The sequence below is a fragment of the Sus scrofa genome, chromosome 10 (genome assembly GCF_054392235.1).
Source record: "Sus scrofa isolate SSC_HxYL_T2T_F1_AM1 chromosome 10, Sscrofa_HxYL_maternal_Yorkshire_Landrace_v2.0, whole genome shotgun sequence".
Lineage (NCBI taxonomy): Eukaryota > Metazoa > Chordata > Mammalia > Artiodactyla > Suidae > Sus > Sus scrofa.
In genome coordinates, this window is record NC_139392.1 from 87,776,534 (window position 1) to 87,795,514 (window position 18,981).

At 42.2% G+C, this 18,981-nt stretch overlaps 1 protein-coding gene and 1 long non-coding RNA gene across 23 annotated transcripts in view; one reads left to right on the plus strand and one right to left on the minus strand.

Annotated features, from left to right (window-relative positions):
* CELF2 (CUGBP Elav-like family member 2) overlaps positions 1-18,981 on the minus strand; it is an 872,498-nt gene that overhangs the window by 553,428 nt on the left and 300,089 nt on the right. For 9 of the 22 annotated variants that reach the window (XR_014817160.1, XM_084978878.1, XM_084978853.1 and 6 more), the window contains exon 1: positions 1,460-1,965. Coding sequence is in view for 5 of the 15 variants with exons in the window: in XM_084978853.1 (XP_084834979.1) it covers positions 1,460-1,512 (53 nt within the window). In the remaining 10 variants the exon portion in view is untranslated. 22 annotated transcript variants of the gene reach the window in all.
* LOC146399586 (uncharacterized) lies at positions 4,931-10,913 on the plus strand. Its single transcript, XR_014818124.1, has 3 exons — positions 4,931-5,110; positions 6,350-6,467; positions 7,390-10,913. It is a non-coding gene; the product is annotated as an uncharacterized LOC146399586 (long non-coding RNA).

Here is an 18,981-nt window from a genome sequence, read left to right on the forward strand (position 1 = left end):
ATCTCTCAATTAAAAATAGAACTTTAAGCCTCCATCAGAAGAAAACATCACCAGGAGGAGAGACCCATAAAATATTCGTGCCTTTTTGTCTAGAAATCCTAGGGATTATTTAATGAAAGCAAAAAGGTATCTGCACAAAGACGTTCGCTGCGTAGTTGTGCCTACAAGTCAAGGGCTGCAAACAGTCGAAATTGTCAACACACGGTAATTGAGTAAAACAATGTATATCAATATCCTGATGCCTGCTTCGTCGTTAGAACGATGGTTACAAAGGGTAGGTGAAAACACGTTTCATGTTTAACTGGAAAAAGGGAAGATTAGAAAATGACATGCACTTTCTGACACCCATCCGTGTGACGTTCTAGAAAGCAAAATGCAAGAATTCTTCAAAGGAAAATAAGATGATATCGGCCACTGTTTCTTGTATTTGCTCTTTTCTATCATGCATAAAAATACTAAAATTAGACAGACACTAAGGCAGAACTCATGAGAAGGAGAGAAGTAACAGCCCATGAATGCAAGATAAATATTAGGAAAAAAAAGAGGTGCCTTAACTGGGTCTTGGTTTCATTCCAGTGGAACCGTGTTTGCAGGTAAGTATTTGGGACAGCCTGCCACTGTGAGGAACCACTTTCCATAAAACCCCCTCGTTTTAACCTTTTTACATTTAAGAAATTGTCCAAATTTCTTTGGGCTGGGCAACACCACTTCGTTTTCAGTTAAACTTAGGAAGGCACTGTGAACTCTACCCAAGGTGTCAGCTTAGGCTCAAGGGGGGTGAAATGCAGGAACTTTTGGCCACTGTGAGGTCCTGGGAATCTCATTTTCCTGGGTCTCCGAATCAAGAAGACGGCAGAGCTCATCTTTTCAGAAGCGTGCAGAGACTAGCTCGTTTCACAAACTGTGCTCATTTCATTCGAAGGTCAGGGAGTTTTTACAAGACTGGCTTTTCCAAATTAGGCGTGGGGGTGGGGAGAAGAGGTCCCGGGAGGAAACCCCCTCTCTGCCCACCGTCTTGAAAAGAGGAGCAGGAAGAGCTTTCCTGAAAAGTTGGCTTTTTAAAACCTCAAGCCCCAGAAAGTTTGGCACGTCCCTTCCGATGGCTTCAGGGCCCCCAGAAACGCAGTCAGTAGGAGAGCTGGTTGGCGAGTTGGCCAATGGCAGGCATCATTTCAAAAGGATGGGACTCGCATTAAAATGCACCGCCTTCCCCTCCGGGAGTGAAATTGAGGACTTCTCACGCCTCTCCGCACACAGCTGCCGGAAGTTGTGTCGAATCACCGCGGACTATCCCCTAAGCAGATCCGCGGTCGCCGAACCCCCCACCCACACCCCACCCCACCCCCGCCCCCGCTGGCGGCGCATCGCGCATCCCCCGCGCAGGCACTGGGCTGGGGGCGGGGGAGGAACTTGGCCCTGAACTGAAACAGCGACGGGAGAGAAAGAAAAGCAGGCCTACCTTAAAACTTTCCAGTCTTTGAGTGGATCCAAGTCAGAGATTAAGGAGACCATTGTCTAAAGGGCGGCCGAAGGCAGGTCCGGTCCGGAGAGGTGGGGGCGAGGGGAGGGGATGCAGGGGAAGGAAGCGGCCGCCCGCTCCGCGGCTCAGGCCAGGAGCGACTGGGCGCCCGCCCGGCTCTTCCTACTTCTAGGATTGATAAGCACTTGTCCTGGCTTTTCTCCACCCCCCAAATCAATCTTGCGCGATATTACTTCCAGCCCCGGCTCATTTCTCCACACCACCTTTTAAAGCCCTTGTAATCTGCTGCAACTGATCAAATTTGACCTTTTTGTAGCCCACTTTATTCCAAGCACAGCTCTCAGTTAAATCTCTCTTTATTAACACCGTCCTCCTTGGCTTGCTTTTGGAACAAACACAGATCAAGCCTGAAGCCTCCAGACTTTACCAGCAATCATTTACAGATTACTGCAAGCTGCAGCTTTCTCCTCTCTGGGGCATTTCTCCCGCCTCCGAGATTTTGCTTTCATATTCCTGTTAGAAGACAGCGGGTGAGGGTCCCCCCCACCCCCACCCCCGCCTTTTTTTTTTTTTTTTTTTTCTTTTTTTCTGTTTCTTTTTTTGGTGACTTGGGTTCTGGGACACTGGCATCGGGCTTAGAGCTTCCCTCAGAGGCTGTAACTACACGACTGTTAGGATTTGTTTTTTAAAAATAATTTGGAAGCAGGCTGCTAACAAGCTAGAATTCACTGTGTGTTTCCTGGCAGAGAATTTGCTACACTGCTTCGTCTTCTTTTTTTTTTTTTAATCCCCTCCTTTCTTCCTTGTGTTTTAAAAGAACACGGAGAGGGGACATGTAGCATCCTTCTAAGCGGGAAGAGAGAAGGGCGTGGGCTTTCTCCTCAACTTGTGTATGTTTCGTCCTTCTGTAAAAGCTGAACATCCTTTCAAGAATCATCTGGAACGGTACAGAGCAGATGTGAAAAAATTTCAAGAGCAGAATTGTTTTCCTCTCGTCTGTGTGCTCATGGAGGTCCTTTGTGAGTGTACAGATTCCTGGTTTTCATAGGCACTGCCTCTTAAGCATGGTTTTCTGCTTTCTGAGGTTCTAGCTAAGACAGCCCAACTGAAGCCCCTCCTCCCGGTGCTCCCCAGTTCCTGGCCTGAGAAGACCCTGAAATCACGTGGGGTGGTGGTCTCCAGACCATGACCTCTCAGGTCACTCAGATTTTCCTGAGATCTCTGTGCCACATGTGCTTTGCCTGGTTGTCTCTTTATATCAAATTCCTCTTTTTCTTATACCCATTTAAAATTTTTTTAAAATTTATTTTTATGTATGTATTTAGCTGTGCCCCCAGTGTGCAGAAGTTCCAGGCCAGGGATTGAAGCTGTGCCACAGCGGCAACCCGAGCCACTGCAGTGAGAATACCAGGTCCTTAACCCACCGCACCACCAGGGAACTCCTTCTTACATTTATTTTCAGAGATAATTTGAAGATCACACATGGAAGAGCAGCCTCACTGGTCTAACAAAACAATGATGGTACCTAGAGACATGGATCACTTCACAGCTGGATCTGGGTCTTTGTCTTGGTGGAAAAGAATGTAGAAAGTGTTGGCCGGGGGCGGGAGGGGGGTGTTACAGACACGCTGGCACCAACCAAGATGTTCCCCACAAGAAGAGTACAGATTTAAAGAGAACACAGTGCCATTGAATGTTCTGCGATGACCTTAACTACCTAAAATGGTCAGCTAGGAGGATGGGTTCCAATTTCTTGTCTTTCGGCTGAACTTACCAAGAAAGAGAAACTGTTCCTGCCTGAGCAGCTCCATAGGGAAAGGTGTGGTGACAGCTCTTGGAAGCAGGCTGCTTTTACTGTCAGGAAGTTCTCCCAGTCAAGTCCAAGTGCCCCTCACAGCATTTTAAAGCCTTTCCCTGTCGCCCTTTTCTCCAAAGGCGCCCTTCTGTCTTCAAATGTGCAGCAAACCCTCAGCTTTCTCTTTTACAGTCAGTGCTTCCCTTCATGGCTGTAAATGACTCTCTTCAGAAGAACAACCAAGGTTATGCTGAAGTTCAAGGGAATGTCATACCTTTTACAGAAACCATTGCCTCCCTGGGGCTGCATGTTTCTTCCTGGGCTGTCTCTGCTGTCCCACTGCGGATCTTGGGTCACTGAGTAATAATGTGTAAACATTTACATAACACTCGTAATCCCCAAGTACTTCACCAAATGTGGGTGATGATAATAGCATTTGTGTGGAGTGGGCCTCCAAAGGCTTCCAAAGGCTTCAATAATGAATGTTTTTCCCTTTAGAAAGTTAGTGGGGGGAAAAAAAAAAAACAGATTATAATGAAATAGTTTCTGTCACTACCATGACGTCATCCTTATGTTGTCAGCCCACCTCTGGGGAGGCTGAGAGTCAGATCTGGAGAAGAAAGGAGACTGGGTCCTTAACCTGCCAAGTTCAGGGTTAATGGGTGGAAGGTGGGGAGGGACTTGGCTTTTAGTCAAAGGACCGAAGGACAAAAGCAGGCTCCTCGATTATGAAATAATATAATGTTTTAAAGCACTAGTCCTTCCAAAGGATTTTTTTTTTTGGTCTTTTTAGGGCCGTACCCACGGCATCTGGAAGTTCCCGGGCTAGGGGTCAAATCAAGCTGTTGCTGCCGGCCACAGCCACAGCGACACGGGATCTGAACCTCATCTGTGACCCACAGCACAGCTCACGGCAACACCAGATCCTTAGCCTACTGAGTGAGGCCAGGGATCGAACCCGAGTCCTCATGGACACTAGTCAGATTCGTTTCCGTTGAGCCACAACAGGAACTACCCCCCCAGTTTTTAAAGACAGTAGAAACTTCCCTTTGGATGAAACCCTAACCTAAGTCCAAATGCAGAAATGGATAGTAGCGGGAGTTTATCACAAGTATTTACTGGGAACTGTTCTAATTTCTTTAGGTGTGTTAGCTTGTTGGGTCTTCCTGATTAACTAGTTTACAAACATTAACTTGTTATCAGTTGCACCCCCATTTTGTTGATGCAGGGAGGTCATGTGGGTGTGCAGATTGGGGCTCCCCGAGCTAATCCTCAACCACACCAACGAGATTGACTGACAGGGTGCTGCACCCCTCAACAGAGGGGAATACCAGGCAGGGTGCACCTGTGCAGGGGTAGCACCGGGGTTGGGATCCAGTTGGGGTGGAGCAGAGGGTTTGCGTGAGGCTCCTGCTTCCTCTCCCAAGGCGCCCTAGAAAACCACAGCGTCCCAGGGGACACGCTTTGAAATCCACTTCCTGAAAGTATTTCAAAGTGAGGGAGATAAATGATTTTTGAAAGGTTGTATTGAATCCAAAACTGGCTGAAGACTTTGCTCGTCTCTTTCTTAACATCTTGAGGAACAAGTGTTTTCTTAAATATCCAGTAGCTTAATTCCATGCTCTATGTCTTGCAGATTCCCTTTTCCTCGCTCTGTCTCTACTCTCTGATTCCTGGAAATCTGATTATCCTCATCTGTTTTTCTTTTAGCAAGTCTCGCTTCAAGCTTACTCAGTCCTAATGCGGTTACTGCCTGATAAAGATTCTCTCCCCTTCTGTTTGTCCCAGATGTTTCGTCTATCTTATTTGCCAGCTCTTTCCTTCTCCTCTAATGGGTAAGGTCTCCCTTTAAGAAACTGAAACGAGTAGTTAGAAATACCTCCTACTTCTGTAGCAGAAGCTTCCCAGGTCTGGGTGATATGCCGGTCTTAAAGCTGGCATGTGGAATGAACTCAGAAACTCCAGCTTTTGTTCCTGACCCTAGAAATCGAATCCAGCTTTGCATCGTTTTTGTAGCAATGATGCCAGACAAGCGTTGCCAGATAAATACAGCGCACTCTGTTAAGGTTGGCTTTTAGGGACACAATAAGGACATTTTTAGTGCCCCACCCCCCGATTTTGCAGGAGGCTTACGTATACTAAAAAATGATTTGCTTTTTATCTGAATTTACACTTTACTTCCTGTGTTTTAATTTGGTAAACCTGGCAAACTTATGCTAGATGGACTTTTGATTTTAAATCAAAAGAGAAACATTGCAGATGATTCTTTTCCATTTTTGGAGACCTGGAAAGGCATTCTGATGTCACTGACGGTGTCAGGGGTTTGGAACAGGCCTCCCTAAGCTGTGCCACTTTTTTGTTTCTTTTTCGGTCACACCTGCGGCGGGTAGGAAGCTCCCCGGCCAGGGACGGAATCCAAGACACAGCTCTGCAACCTACGCCACAGCTGCGGCAGTGCTGGATCTTTAACCCACGGGGCCGGATTATTTTGAGTTAAAGGCAATTGAGACTCCATGGGCTAAGGAGAAACTACTGCTCCTCCCTCAACTACCGAGAAGAATTTAAATGGGGGACTCTTCTGAGAAAAATTCTTATGGAGTCCCGTGGTGTCACCGGGGGTTAAGGATCGGCATTGTTGCTGCAGTAGCACAGGTTCAATCTTGGGCCCCAGAACTTCTGCAAGCCATGGGCGTGGCGGAAAAACAAAAGCACTAACAAGACACCTAAAAAATGGATATTACCAGAGATAAGTTGTATCTAAGTGGCCCCATCCATATGGCGGGACAAACATCTAATGACCAGACATCTGGCCTTCTCATCTTGTGAATGACCCTTCTGTCTTTGGAAGCTGCAGCGCCCTATCCACGCCTCACTACACCTGTCCGTCTCTGACCCTCTCTCATGTCTGTGGGGTTCCCCTATGCGCGAAATTACATTTTATTTTCTCCCATGAATCTCTCTCAGGTTTATCTAATTCTTGGACCAGCTGGAAGAACCTTTAATAAGAGTAGAAGACAACTAGGCACCATAATGCATTTACTGAAATGTTCCTAAAGCATTTTTTACTGTCTTAGGTGTTTAAGCCAAACATAAAAAGCCCCATTGGAGGCTGCTTTTTCCACAAAGCAGAAGTGTGATGAAAGGATGCCTGTATCTTCCAGTAGCCAGGCAGCCCCCTTGTCTTTCAGACTGGTAAGTTGATTGCATTTTGAAGTGTTGGTAACTTTGATAACGTTCAGAAGCACCAAAGCAGGTGTTTTGTAAAATTTGGGCACATCTCTATGTGATCTTTCTTTTAAACAGAGTGACTTGGCAGATAACACAGCTGTTTGTATCCTCTAATTTTTGCACCAAGCATCAGCGTCTGCTGTACAAAATCTGCACCTGAAATAGTTAACCATTACTCTTCAGTTACATAAAATGTGTCTCCTACATATCCTCCCATTAACAGTGTCTTCAGAGACCAGCTTCCAAAGATGGCAGGTTTTCTTTTTTTCATCTTTTTTTTTTTTTTTTTTTTTTTTTTTAATAAATGAATGTAACTTTAATGGAATTTCAAGAGCTTTCGTGTTTGGTTCCCAACACCAGATACAATGAAAAGCCCATGAACAAAGATAGATGTTTTGGTGCTTTGTCAATGATTGGAGAATCACTATTATAGAAACTAAAAAAAAAAAAAAAAAAAAAAAAAAAAATCTACAGGGTCTCTGAAGAGACAGTTGCTAAACCTGCTCAGTAAAAGGAAAAACCAAATGTGTTCTTCAGGGCCTGCATATGTACCGAATATTTTCTCCTGGTGCAAAAGCCCTCTTAACAATTGGGAAGGAAAGCTTTTTCTCATTTGGAATCTTAGTCAGCTGAACAGGAGGGCAAAATGGATTAAAGCGGGAGTGGGGGGGTGGGGGCTGAGTCTTTGCCAGGCATATTTTAAAAGTGAGAAAGGAAGCGAGGAAAGGAGACTGACACCCAGCCGGCAGCTTTTCATGCCATTCAAAGGGATCACAGGCCAAATTTGGTACATACAGTGGAAAAAAAAATTTCAAGCTTTAACTCCTGTCCTGCCATGGAAGATGCGATTTTTAAAGCTGTGTGATGTGTTTCCTTTAATTTCCAGTCTGCTTTGTTAGCACTCGAGGCTCCCAGCAAGAGGAACAAAGGGATGCACAGAAAATAGACGCATTGTTCAGACGGTCCCCGGTATCCCAGCCCAGGAAATACAACCTGCAGCATCGATCCTATTATCTTTTCTTTTTTTGTTTTCCTTTAAATGGCAATTCCAGATCACTCTGGTGTTTGTGGGCTTCAAGACCTGGACTCCTCACTGGTTTTGAAGAGGAAAACTGAGGTTGAGAGGAAAGTCAAAGACAAATGTCAAGTTACCAGTCAACGAGCAAGGTCAACATGGGCTTTTGGAGGAGGAGGCCTAACCAGGAATTCTGCCCAGGAATCACTCAGAGAAAAAGACAAGCCTGCCTTTATTATTGCCAAATAAAAATCCAGCGGACTGACTTCAATGGAATTAAAGTGTGCAAGAGATGCACTTGAAGACACAGATTTAAATCCTTGTTCGTGTAACTTGTTCATGTGATTCAAAGTGGTAACTACAACACACAAAAAGATTGATTGATGATTGATTGTGTGAAGGGTTTATTTGGCAGTCCAGGGATAAGCATGCCACAGCATTTTCACATTTGTCTGCTATGTAAGCAGTGCTTCTCACCAGGCTGAAGGATCATGTTTCTTGCTTTTTTTTTTTTTTTCTGTCTTTAAATTTCCAATATGTCATAGACCAGTAGTTTTGTAAAAATACAACCAAATTGAAATACTAGAAAAAAATAAAGCAAATTCATACAATGTATAAGCCCCAATTTTTAAGATTGCTGGATTAATAGATATAAAATTACTCTGTACAATTGCTGTGCAAGTCCAAATGCTTATTCTTAATTGCTGTAAACAAACAATCCACAGAGCTGCATTCGTCTACTTTTTTTTTTTTTTTTTAATGGCCGCACCCAAACCTATGGAAGTTCCTGGGCCAGGGATTGAATCTGAGTCTCTGAAGCAACCCAAGCCACTGCAGTTGGATCCTTAACCTCCTGTGCCATAGAAGGAACCCTTCACTGGTCTACTTTCCGTAATCTGAGGAATACTGGTGGAAAGTATTCAACAGTAACAACAAAGCAAAATTTTAAAGAGTAGTTTTAGGATCTGTGTTGAACAGAGCCATGTGTGATCTAAGGCAAATAGAAATTATATCCATGTATATGGTTGATGAAAAGATAAAAAACCATTCTAGTGAAACACGAAACATTAAAGTCAATGAAGTCAAGAACCACCTGATGCCAAACATTCTTAAAGTCACCATGGGAGGAGAAATTTTAAAAAGTCAGTTATAATTGCATTCACACTTTTAATAAGTGGGACTTTCAGTTCAATGAAAATAATTCTTTGTTGACTGGCCAGTTAGGAAATTAGTCATTGCCTGCGACACATTTCCAATTGGTTCCTCTGATTCTTATTTTATTCTACATGAGAGGAAGGAAAACAAAACACAGCTGCCAATTTACCACAATTTAAGATATCTCAGTATAGGAAAATCCCAAATGTACTCCCTAAAAGATCATTTAGATTATAACATATTTTGGAGAGTTCCTAATATAGTTAATTTCTGCTAGTGTACTTGGGCAGTGGTTTTAATCATCAAACAGTTGACAGAGTTAGAAGTCGAAGAGCCTAGGAGTAGAAATGGGAGAGAATTTCGATTTAATGAACCCATAGCACTTACGATGTCCCAGGCCCTGTTCTAAAGGCTTTCCAAAAATTAGCCCACTAAAGCCTCATGTCCACCTGTGAGGCAAACTCCATTTTTATCTTCATTGTATAGATGAGGAAACTAAAGCTCAGAGAAGGAAATGATTATAGTAGCAAGTAGGTGGCAGAGGCAAGATTTGAAACCAGGTAGTCTGGTTTTAGGTCATACTCTCATTCCAAACTTAACGGGCATCATTTTTTTTTTTTCCCCTCATTTTAGTGTGGCACCTGCAGCACATGGAAGTTCCCAGGCTAGGGATCGGATCAGAGATGCAGCTGAGGCCTACGCCACAACCACGGCAAGACCAGATCCAAGCTACATCTGTGACCTGAGTACTGCAGCTTATGGCAATGCGCCAGATCCCTAACCTACTGAGTGAGGCCAGGGATCAAACCTGCATCCTCACTGAGACAACGCTGGGTCCTTAACCTGCTGAGCCACAACAGGAATTCCTAGAGGGTATCTTTTAATGGACAAGCAGAAAGAAGGGCAAAGCACTGTGCAAATCATAAAGGTAATTCTACTGGACAATTAAATTAATGAGCATTCAACTGGACAATTAAATTAATGAGCATTCTGATTTACATAAAACGTTCTCATGATTTATAGATCAAGGCACAGAGGAGAAACCATAGATTTATACTCAGATCACTGAAGATTCACCGAATATCCATTCGTCTCCTTTTAAAAAAACAACTTCTCTCAGTATCCTTTCTAAGTAAGATAACTACAGTAATGTGAGGACCACTCAGTTGCCTTTACATACTTTCCTTTGCAAATATTCACCTTAAATTGGTCCTTTCTAGGAGAAAACAACCCCAGCTCCAGCACTTATAGGTGGGTCATTATATATACTCTATAAGAGCTTACGAAAGGATCAAAGGTCTCCGAGTCTGTAGGCAACAGAACCTTATAAGCATTTCCAGAGTCCAGAGGGGTATTGATTTGCCATATTTAAATCAAAACCTACACGTATGTAAGTACAATTATGAAGGAGATATTCCCAAAAGGGAAAAAAATAGGGAGGAAAGAAGATGTATCCAGACAACAATTAGAGTAGAATCCTGTTGGCCTCAAAACTTAACGAAGGCATCACTGGAACAGAATATGGCCCCCACAGTGTTTATACCATTCCTGGAATAGAAAAACTAACAGATGATGATGAAAACATAACAGGGAATTGTCATTTGAAAAAAATTGTGGGAACACTATGGAGGTAAAAATATTAGACCCTCCATTCATATCAGAAACCAAAATAAATACCAGACAGATTGAAGAACTAAATATAAAAAGTGAAGTCGTAGAAAATTAGAGGAAAACTGTGGGGAGGCAAATCTTTATTTTGATCATTTCTCTGTTTTCAAGTAAAAGCAATCATAAAGGAAAATTTTAAGTGAGCAATCTTTAAAAATATGAATAAAAGTTTTGCATGTTTGAGTCCATAAAAATCCATTTGTCTAAAACATCATATATAACATTAGAATATGAAAGATGAGAAATATATTTGTATCAGAAACAGCAAAACTCTATAGATACAATCATTGTAAAATGTGGGCAAATGCCCAAACCAGAAAATGTACAGAAGAAGGAATTCAAATGAAAATAGGTATATAAAATCTTTGTAGGAATCAAAGAAATATGAGTCAAAATGAAATACAGTGTTTTACTCATCAAATTGGTGAATGCTTTTGAATGACTATATGTGTAATGGCTGAATAAGTACAATTTTAATGGGCCCACTTACATGGCTGGTGAATGCTTAAATTGTTGTCCAGAAAGCAATTTGGAATTCTGCGTCGAAAATTAAAAATATATTCCTACCACTTGACTCAGGAACTTCACTTCTAAATGTTATTTTTAAGATTTATGTGGAAGGATATTCATTGTAGTACTAATTATATTAATGAGCTCTTGGAGGTAACCTAAATGTCCAATGATTTAAGGTGGACTAAAAATACATATGACGCAATGTTAAAACTATAAGCTGGTAGATTATGAAGCCATTAAAACCATGTTTTAGCGGAATGCCTTTGAAAAATTGTCAAAATATAGTAAGAGAAAAAAGGAGGGCATAACATGTTCTATATAATGTAGTATCAATACTTTGTTTTGCCCCCCGAGACGGTAAACGCAATTGCCCACAGTTCGCAGAGGGATCATAGTGAATAAAGCTGACCAGGAAGACCTCTGTGAAAATGCAACAATCTTTCTTTCGCCAGAGCTTCTAGAAACCTTCAGCCTTCTTGGTCTAACTTCCTATTTTGCAATTCTGTTTCCTCCCCTCGCCACCCGAGTTTGTGTTTTCTCACACTTGTTGGGAGACAAAGCACAGGAAGATACACCTCTGCTGTAAGAACGTGTAATTACAGGTGATGGAAATTCTGCACCCCATTAAGGAAGAGCACGCAGAGAGGGGAGTGTGGCTAGCTGGAGCGAGGAAACTGCTGAGGGTAGGAGTCTCACCCAGTCTGTTCTTACCATGGCAGAGTGGAGCCTACTGTCAGGTCTTGCGCTTTATTTGACTTAAGATTATGCGCACTCACACAGTGTACACACACTGTGTAGACCACACAAAACACATTGAGAAGCTTTAGGTTTGTGACTTCCAGCATTCCATACTTATGTATAGAAATGCAAAAGCTGGAAAGAAATACACAAAAATGCAATTATTAGCATAATTTCAATCATTTTAATTCTATGTTCTTCATACCCTATTTCCTGAGTTCTCGCCATAGATTTCTTGTCATAATCAGTAAACTATGACCTCTCTGTGTTCTTTTATTGATTTAGTACTCCTTTTTGGAGATAACAGCTTTGAAAAATTTTGAAGTGTGTCTCTGATCTTATATGTCTAAATATGTCCGCATAGCTATATGGTTATAGATCATGTTTTTATTTATGAAATCATTATTTCTAAGCTGCCAGAAACTTCTTCCAAAAACAGGTCTAAAAAATTGTCTCATTTTTCATTCCCTTGGGGCATACTCTAATCATTTTGGGCATAATTTCAACTGCATTTTCCTTTTCTCCTTCAAATCATACCCACCCTTTTCAATTACAGCTAGGCGAGGTTTGGCTTTTTGTTGTTGTCGTTTTGCCACGTCCCTGGTATGTGGAAGTTCCAGGAATAGAGGCTGAACCCACACCCCAGCAAAGACCGGATCCACAGTGACAACAACAGATCCTTGACCTGCGGAGCCACCAGGGAACACCCAGCTAGGTGATGCTAAGTAATTTTCTAATCTAGTGGGAGGCACCACCGATGGTCCAATGTTAGCAGTTTACTGGCCAAAGGGTCTTTTATTATTTCTTCTGTCACTGTTTGGAAAGGCGTGGCTTTTGAAACAGAAAGGAAGGCTCTAAGGTTTTCAGCACGGCCCTGCCATCTCTCAACACAGCCTCTGGGGAGAGTCACCTTACAAAAGGGGATTAAAAAGAGAAAAAAGAAAGTAGCCAGGTAGTTCAGCATTCAATCTAGGAAAAAAGAATGTAACAGGCTTAGCTGATTGAGGGTTATGATAAAATGACTAGTGAAAACTACAAAGCCCTCTCTTTGTACAAGGACAAAGAACGCTTTTCACGAAGCTCCAAACAAATTAATTACAGACTCACTACTGCACACACACTACGATTTTTATACACCTCCCCCTCTGAGTGTCCTATGCTTAAAGGGTGATGCTTCTTGGAAACAAGCTTGTTGGACCATTTGTCTTGTTTATAAAGCTTGAGTTTTATGAAAATTGGGAAAACAGACGAGTCTGGATTTCATTTTTAAATAGCCATTGTTTGGTTTTCTAATGCCTCTACTTTATTGGAAGCATGTTGTATTTTTTAAAGTATTAAATAAAAAGAGAAGATGAAAATTGTTCAAATTATTATAGCATAAAAACAAGTGTATCCTAGCTATTAGGCTGACATTATTGGACCAGGAAATAGTGTAATTCTTTTTCAAGCAAAGACTTGCTATAACCTCTAAAATGAGATTTTATTTTATTTTATTTTCTTTAGTGTGTGATATCAAACCTTAAGGGCTTTCTTCCCACTGAAGCATTAAAAAGTGAGAATTCTGATTTCTTGTTGACAATGTTTAAATGAATATGTCAGTTTATAATTACAAATGCAAGGGGGGACTTTTTGTAACTGAATATTTAACACATGCTAAAGTTATAACACAAACCTCATGATGTAGTTCTTGCCTCTTTATGTCCATGCTTTCTTGCGACAAAATAGGTATCACAAATCACTCACTTGAAAATTTGAAAATAGTTCCCTGAGATGATGAGCTTGCTATGAAAATAGCAGTGGATCACTCTATAGCCTTTTTTTCTCTCTGCTTTCTTTTTTTTTTGTTTGTTTTGTTTTGTTTTGGCCTTGCCCATGGCATGCACAAATTTCTAGGCCAGAGATCGAATCTGCGCCATGGCAGTGGCAGTGCTGAGTCCTTAGCCTGCTGCACCACCAGGGAACTCCATCCGTCCGTAGTCTTTCTTTTAATGTATATGTGTGTGTGTTTTAATAACATAATCCTCACAGGCAAATAAAGATCAAAGGGAATAGAGAGGAAATATGTCCTGTAGGGCAGAGGGTGTAGAGGGTTAAATTCACTATGTTTATGATTTTCACTTTGTTTATATAATTCTTCTTTTTCTTATACAATCTTTCAAGTGAGATGGTAGATCTCTGGATTATGGAGAAATATATTTCCCCAATCCTCTCCTTGCTTCCCGGTGACCTCTGGAAAAGTAAGGTTAGGCCATTTATTTCCCGCTGACTTGATTTCCATTCTTTACATTGAATCATGGAGCATAGAAAACTTGTCATAGCAGATTGAGAAATATAGGAGCAGTTCAAGGGTTTCAGCTCCGTAACTTCCTTTTAGAGGAATTAACTCTTTAAAAGGATTGCTCCCTCCCCCTCCGATGAATTACAAAGGCCCCGGTTAAAAGACTTCTCTTTAGAAAGACTTCAGCTTTTTTTGTTTGTTTTTTTAATAAAGACCTAAATTTTATATTGGCTAAGTGTGTGCCTTTGTCATTGGTAGCTTAGGGCCATTTGTATTGTCTTCTGAACACCCAACATGACCAGAAATCCATAAGTAGACAGTCCAAAGGAATTGTTATTTTAAAAAATTGAAGTATAGTTGATTTGCAATGTTGTGTTAGGGTTTTTTTTGTTTGTTTTTGGTTTTTTTTTTTTTTTTTTTTTTTTTAATTGCTTTTTAGGGCCACACTCATGGCACCTGGAGGTTCCCAGGCTCGGGGTCTAATCTGAGCTACTGCTGCCGGCCTACGCCGGAGCCACAGCCACACCAGATCGGAGCTTCATCTGTGACCTACACCACTGCTCACAGCAATGCCACTGAGTGAGCTCATGGTTCCTAGTTGGATTTGTTTCTGCTGCGCCACGATGGGAACTCCGACAATGTTGCGTTGGTTTTAAGTGATTCACATGTATATATATGTTCATATATATGTTGGTATGTGTATATAAACATATACATACATATGCTCTTTCAGATTCTCTTCCATTACGGATTATTACAAGATACCGAATATAGTTCCCTGTGCTTTACAGCAGGTCCACGTGCAAAGAACACTTTTATTCCCAATGACATTATGGTACAAACATTTTACATGCATGATATCTTTTAATGCTCACAGAAATAACCATGATGACATATGTATTATTATTACTGCACGTGTTTTACAAATGAGGACATGAACTCGAGCTCCAAGTAGCGCACCCATGAAATGTTTGAGCAGCGGTGTAAGCTCACTTGCGGCCGACTCCAGGCCCTCTGCTGTCCCCATGTTTCTCCACCTCAGCTGGGAGCTTTAAAATTCAAACACTGACGTTCCCTCCAGACAAAAGGGAAAGAACATCTCTGGGGGGAAGTACCACCCAAGCATCAGTATTTGGAAAACGCTTCCAGGAGACGCTAATGGGGGCATGGTGGGTTGATGCCCCTGCACTACCAGGTGTCTTGATTGCCACAAAGAGTCACGGACGGGCTGTAAATCAGACTTCAAGGGCACGGGGACATTTTATGAATCATTATTTTGCACTTGACAGTAATCCTTCGCAATGGGTTCAGCATTCAAAGGCAGTGGAACTTGACTTGAAAACCTTAAAACCATATATAAGCACTTTCATTTCCAGTTGCAAGCATTCAAGGATCCAAGCCTGGCAAGAGGCAGTCTGGCTGGAGGGGTGTGGGTTCGTGGAGAGCAGGCACTCATACATCAGCCTTCCTTACAGGTGAAATGGGTCCACCTGTGTTTAGCTAAATATCTCAAGCCATCTAAACCCCAGAAACATTGACCCAAAGGCAGCAAGTTTCAGATCATGACCTCTGGTTCTTATTTGGCTTGAGAACCACCTCTGCTGGAGACTGAAAAGATTTTCGTTTAGAACTTCAGTGGCAGGGCACTTCAAGTCTTCCGGAAATAATAAGGTATTAGCTTCCTGGGGCCGCTATAACAAAGTACCACAAACGGAGCAGCTTAAACAACAGAAATTTGCTGTCTTGCAGTTCTGGAGGCCGAGATCAGAGTGTCGGTGAGGTTGGCTTTTTCTGAGGGCTGATTGGGAGCCTGTATTCCAGGCATCCTCCCAGCTTTGGTGGCCTCGGGCATTTTCTTGGCTTGAGGATGGGCTGTGGTCTCCCCCTGTCTTTGCTCTGTCTCTCTCTCCTTTTGGCCACACCTGCAGCATGCGGAAGTTCCCCAGGCCAGGGATCAAATCTATCCCAAATTTTAGTGGGATGCAATTTGGCCCTTAACACATACTTTCTACCCACTGAAAGAAGTTCTTACCAGAAATTGTGAAAATCCCTCATAAGAGATTGCTTAGTTTCTCTGGAAAAAGATAAGGACCACACCTTAAACATGTATAGGATTTTGAAGTTGATAAAACATATGGGTAGGCACTCTGGGTCATGGGCTTCACAGAGGCCCTTTAGATTTACCAAATCAATGTAAAGTTGGAGCATTTGACGAATCATTTGGGGGCCGTACAACTAAAAAGGGGAAGTCGTGGTTGGAGTTCTGTCATCCAACTCTACCGCCCCCTGCAAAGAAATTAGGGGTCCAGCCTGACGCATCGCAGATGATGAGGCATGGTGACTGGGAAAGCTCAGATTTAGTGAGCTGATGTCACAAAGAACCCAAATGGTCTGGTCCAAGAAGGCAAAGGAAGGTGACCATCCCGTCCCCGAGAAAGGAGAGCATTCAAGATGAGACACTGTGGAGCAAAGGAAAACGTAAGGTGACCATTTCTCATCAGTACCGTATATTGACAAGGGAGAAGGACACGGAAGACAGCCTTTTTGATAAGTGGGTCTGAGTTCACAAAAGCCTTTCTCTGATGGATGAGCTTGATTTCTTAGCATTTCTGCTTTGAGTCAAGAAGAGTTGAATGTCTGATCAACAGGTAGGTTGCTTCTTGAGACCAGCAGAGCCCCAGGAGGATCAGTTACTCAGAGTCTCTACCAACCACACCTTCAAGTCCATGGACAAGTCAAACTGGTTAAGCTGTGCTGATGTGTGGCGCTCTAGAGAATGGTGTCAGGCACAGAAACCCTTGCAGATCCTGGAGGCCACAGATGTTTGAACTCCTTGGCTTGGGAAGTGTTTCCCTTTGTGATCAAATCACATTCTTAGGTCAGGAAGGGAGGAGAGCTGTAGAGTAACCGAGTTATACTGCCGACCCGGCAATGCCGAGAAGCACTGGGGGGTCTGGCCTCTTATTAAAAATGCCCAGAGCAAGTGCCTCCAAGAATCTTCCATTCTTATTCCAGCCAGACATTGACATGCACAGAATTAGGATGGAATTGGGGAAACTTCACAAAACAGCTATTTGGCTCTAGACCCCATATTAAAACAAAACAAACAATAAAGCAAAAAGTTGAGAGCATTTAAGTCATATCAGATGTCCAAATAAATGACTTGAAAGGCACTTGCCTCAAAGGAAGTGTGAGTTAGCCCTCATGAGAAAAATAAAACTAAACAAAGCAAAATAAAAATATAAAAATCTCTCTGCTATGGGAAATATCAGGCCTAAAAGGGAACAGAGAAGTTGTCAGAATCCCCCCTCCCTCCCTTCTCATCTTCCCTGCAGCCACCTTTGCCCTCTCATCCTCTGAAACTCCCAAGCCTGACCAAACCTTTCCCCAGGGAGCCACCCATCTGGGAAGCTGAAAGTTTTCTTAAATAGCTTTCAGGCTAATGATGGCATTTTGCAGAAAAAGAAATTAAGGTATGGGGGGAAGTTTAGGTCAGTGATTATCAGCCTTGATTGCACTTTAGAATCTCTTGGGGAGGCATTCAAAAATATTGATGCTGTCCATTCACCCCACCTCTGTAAAGCAACTATAATAAAATAATTTTAAAAAACCATGCCTGGGTCCCACCCCCAAATATTTGAATCCAAAGCCCTTGAGATAAAGCCATAAGCATCTACTTTAAAAAAGATCCCAGATGAATCTGATGAATCCTGTTGTGCGAGGACCACTAGGCTGGATGATGCCCGTCATTCAGATTGGACCAGCAGAGCTAGGAGGCACGCCTGCTAGTAGAAAGCTTCACGCAGTCCCAAGAAGCCAGGGGGACAGAGGCGAGAGACAAGGCGAGAGGAAGAGAAAGGAAAGCAAAACCAAAAGGCAGACAGACAGGCCCTGAGCAGAGTGAGAATTTTACATTCGGAAAGCGCTCAAGCCTCTATTTTTATTCTTCACACTCACTATATGTGGTAGTTGCTTATTGACTATGTAGGCAGAGAAAACAGGGCAAAGCTGGCCCAAATGTTTCTGGCTACCGAGTATCTAACCTATTCCTTCGACTTTAGCAATAGCCTATGATATGGGACAGTCACAGGAGCACAGTTTGTGAACTCTTCCCTATGAAACAAATGTAAGTTATGGAGAGAAGACATGAGGAGGTGGGTTAAAAAAAGGTGAATGGAGAAAGATCGGCTCAGATATGGTCAAGTGCACACCATCTTGTTAGGCTCTTTCCAAATGCCTCTTCCTGGGATCAGTACTCACTGCCCTCCTGGATCCAACTTTGCTCTTTTGCATTCATCCTCAGTGGAGATGGTGTCTATCCAAATTATGAATGGGCAATCTCATTAGCTAAGCCTGATGTGAGATTCAGTTGGTTATCAAGACCTAATGGCTACCTTCACATCTACATTCACATGTCAGCTCCTCCATGAAGCCTTCCTGGATTTCCAGCAAGAATTTTACTTGTCTTCCCATTGCCCCATTGATGTGTCTCCACTAGAGCCCACTGCTCCATAGTGACTTGTATCCTTGTCTCTCTCCCCAGATGACTGAAATTATCAGTTCTTTTTATTTATTTTTTAATTTTTAAATTCTTTCATTTAAAATTTTTATTGAAGCATAGTTATTTTACAATGTTGTGATAATTTCTGCTGTGTAACAAAGTGATTCAGTTATACACATATACACATATCCATTCTTTTTCAGATTCTTTTCCCATATAGGTTATCACAGAATATTAAGTAGAGTTCCCCGTGCTCTATAGCAGGTTCCCATTGACCGACCATTCCAGACACAATAGTGTGCATGTGCCAATCCCAAACTTCCAATCTATCTCTCCCCACTACCTTTCCCCTTTGTTAACCATATGTTTGTTTTCATAGTCTGTGATTCTGTTTCTGTTTTGTACATAAGTTCATCTGTATTAATTTTTTTAGATTCCACACATAAGTGATATCATATGATATGTGTCTTTCTCTGTCTGGCTTACTTCACTAAGTATGATAACCTTTACGTCCATCCATGTTGCTGCATGATGTCATTCTTTTTTATGGCTGAGTAATATTCCATTGTATATATGTACCACAACTACCATTCTCCTATTGGTGGACATT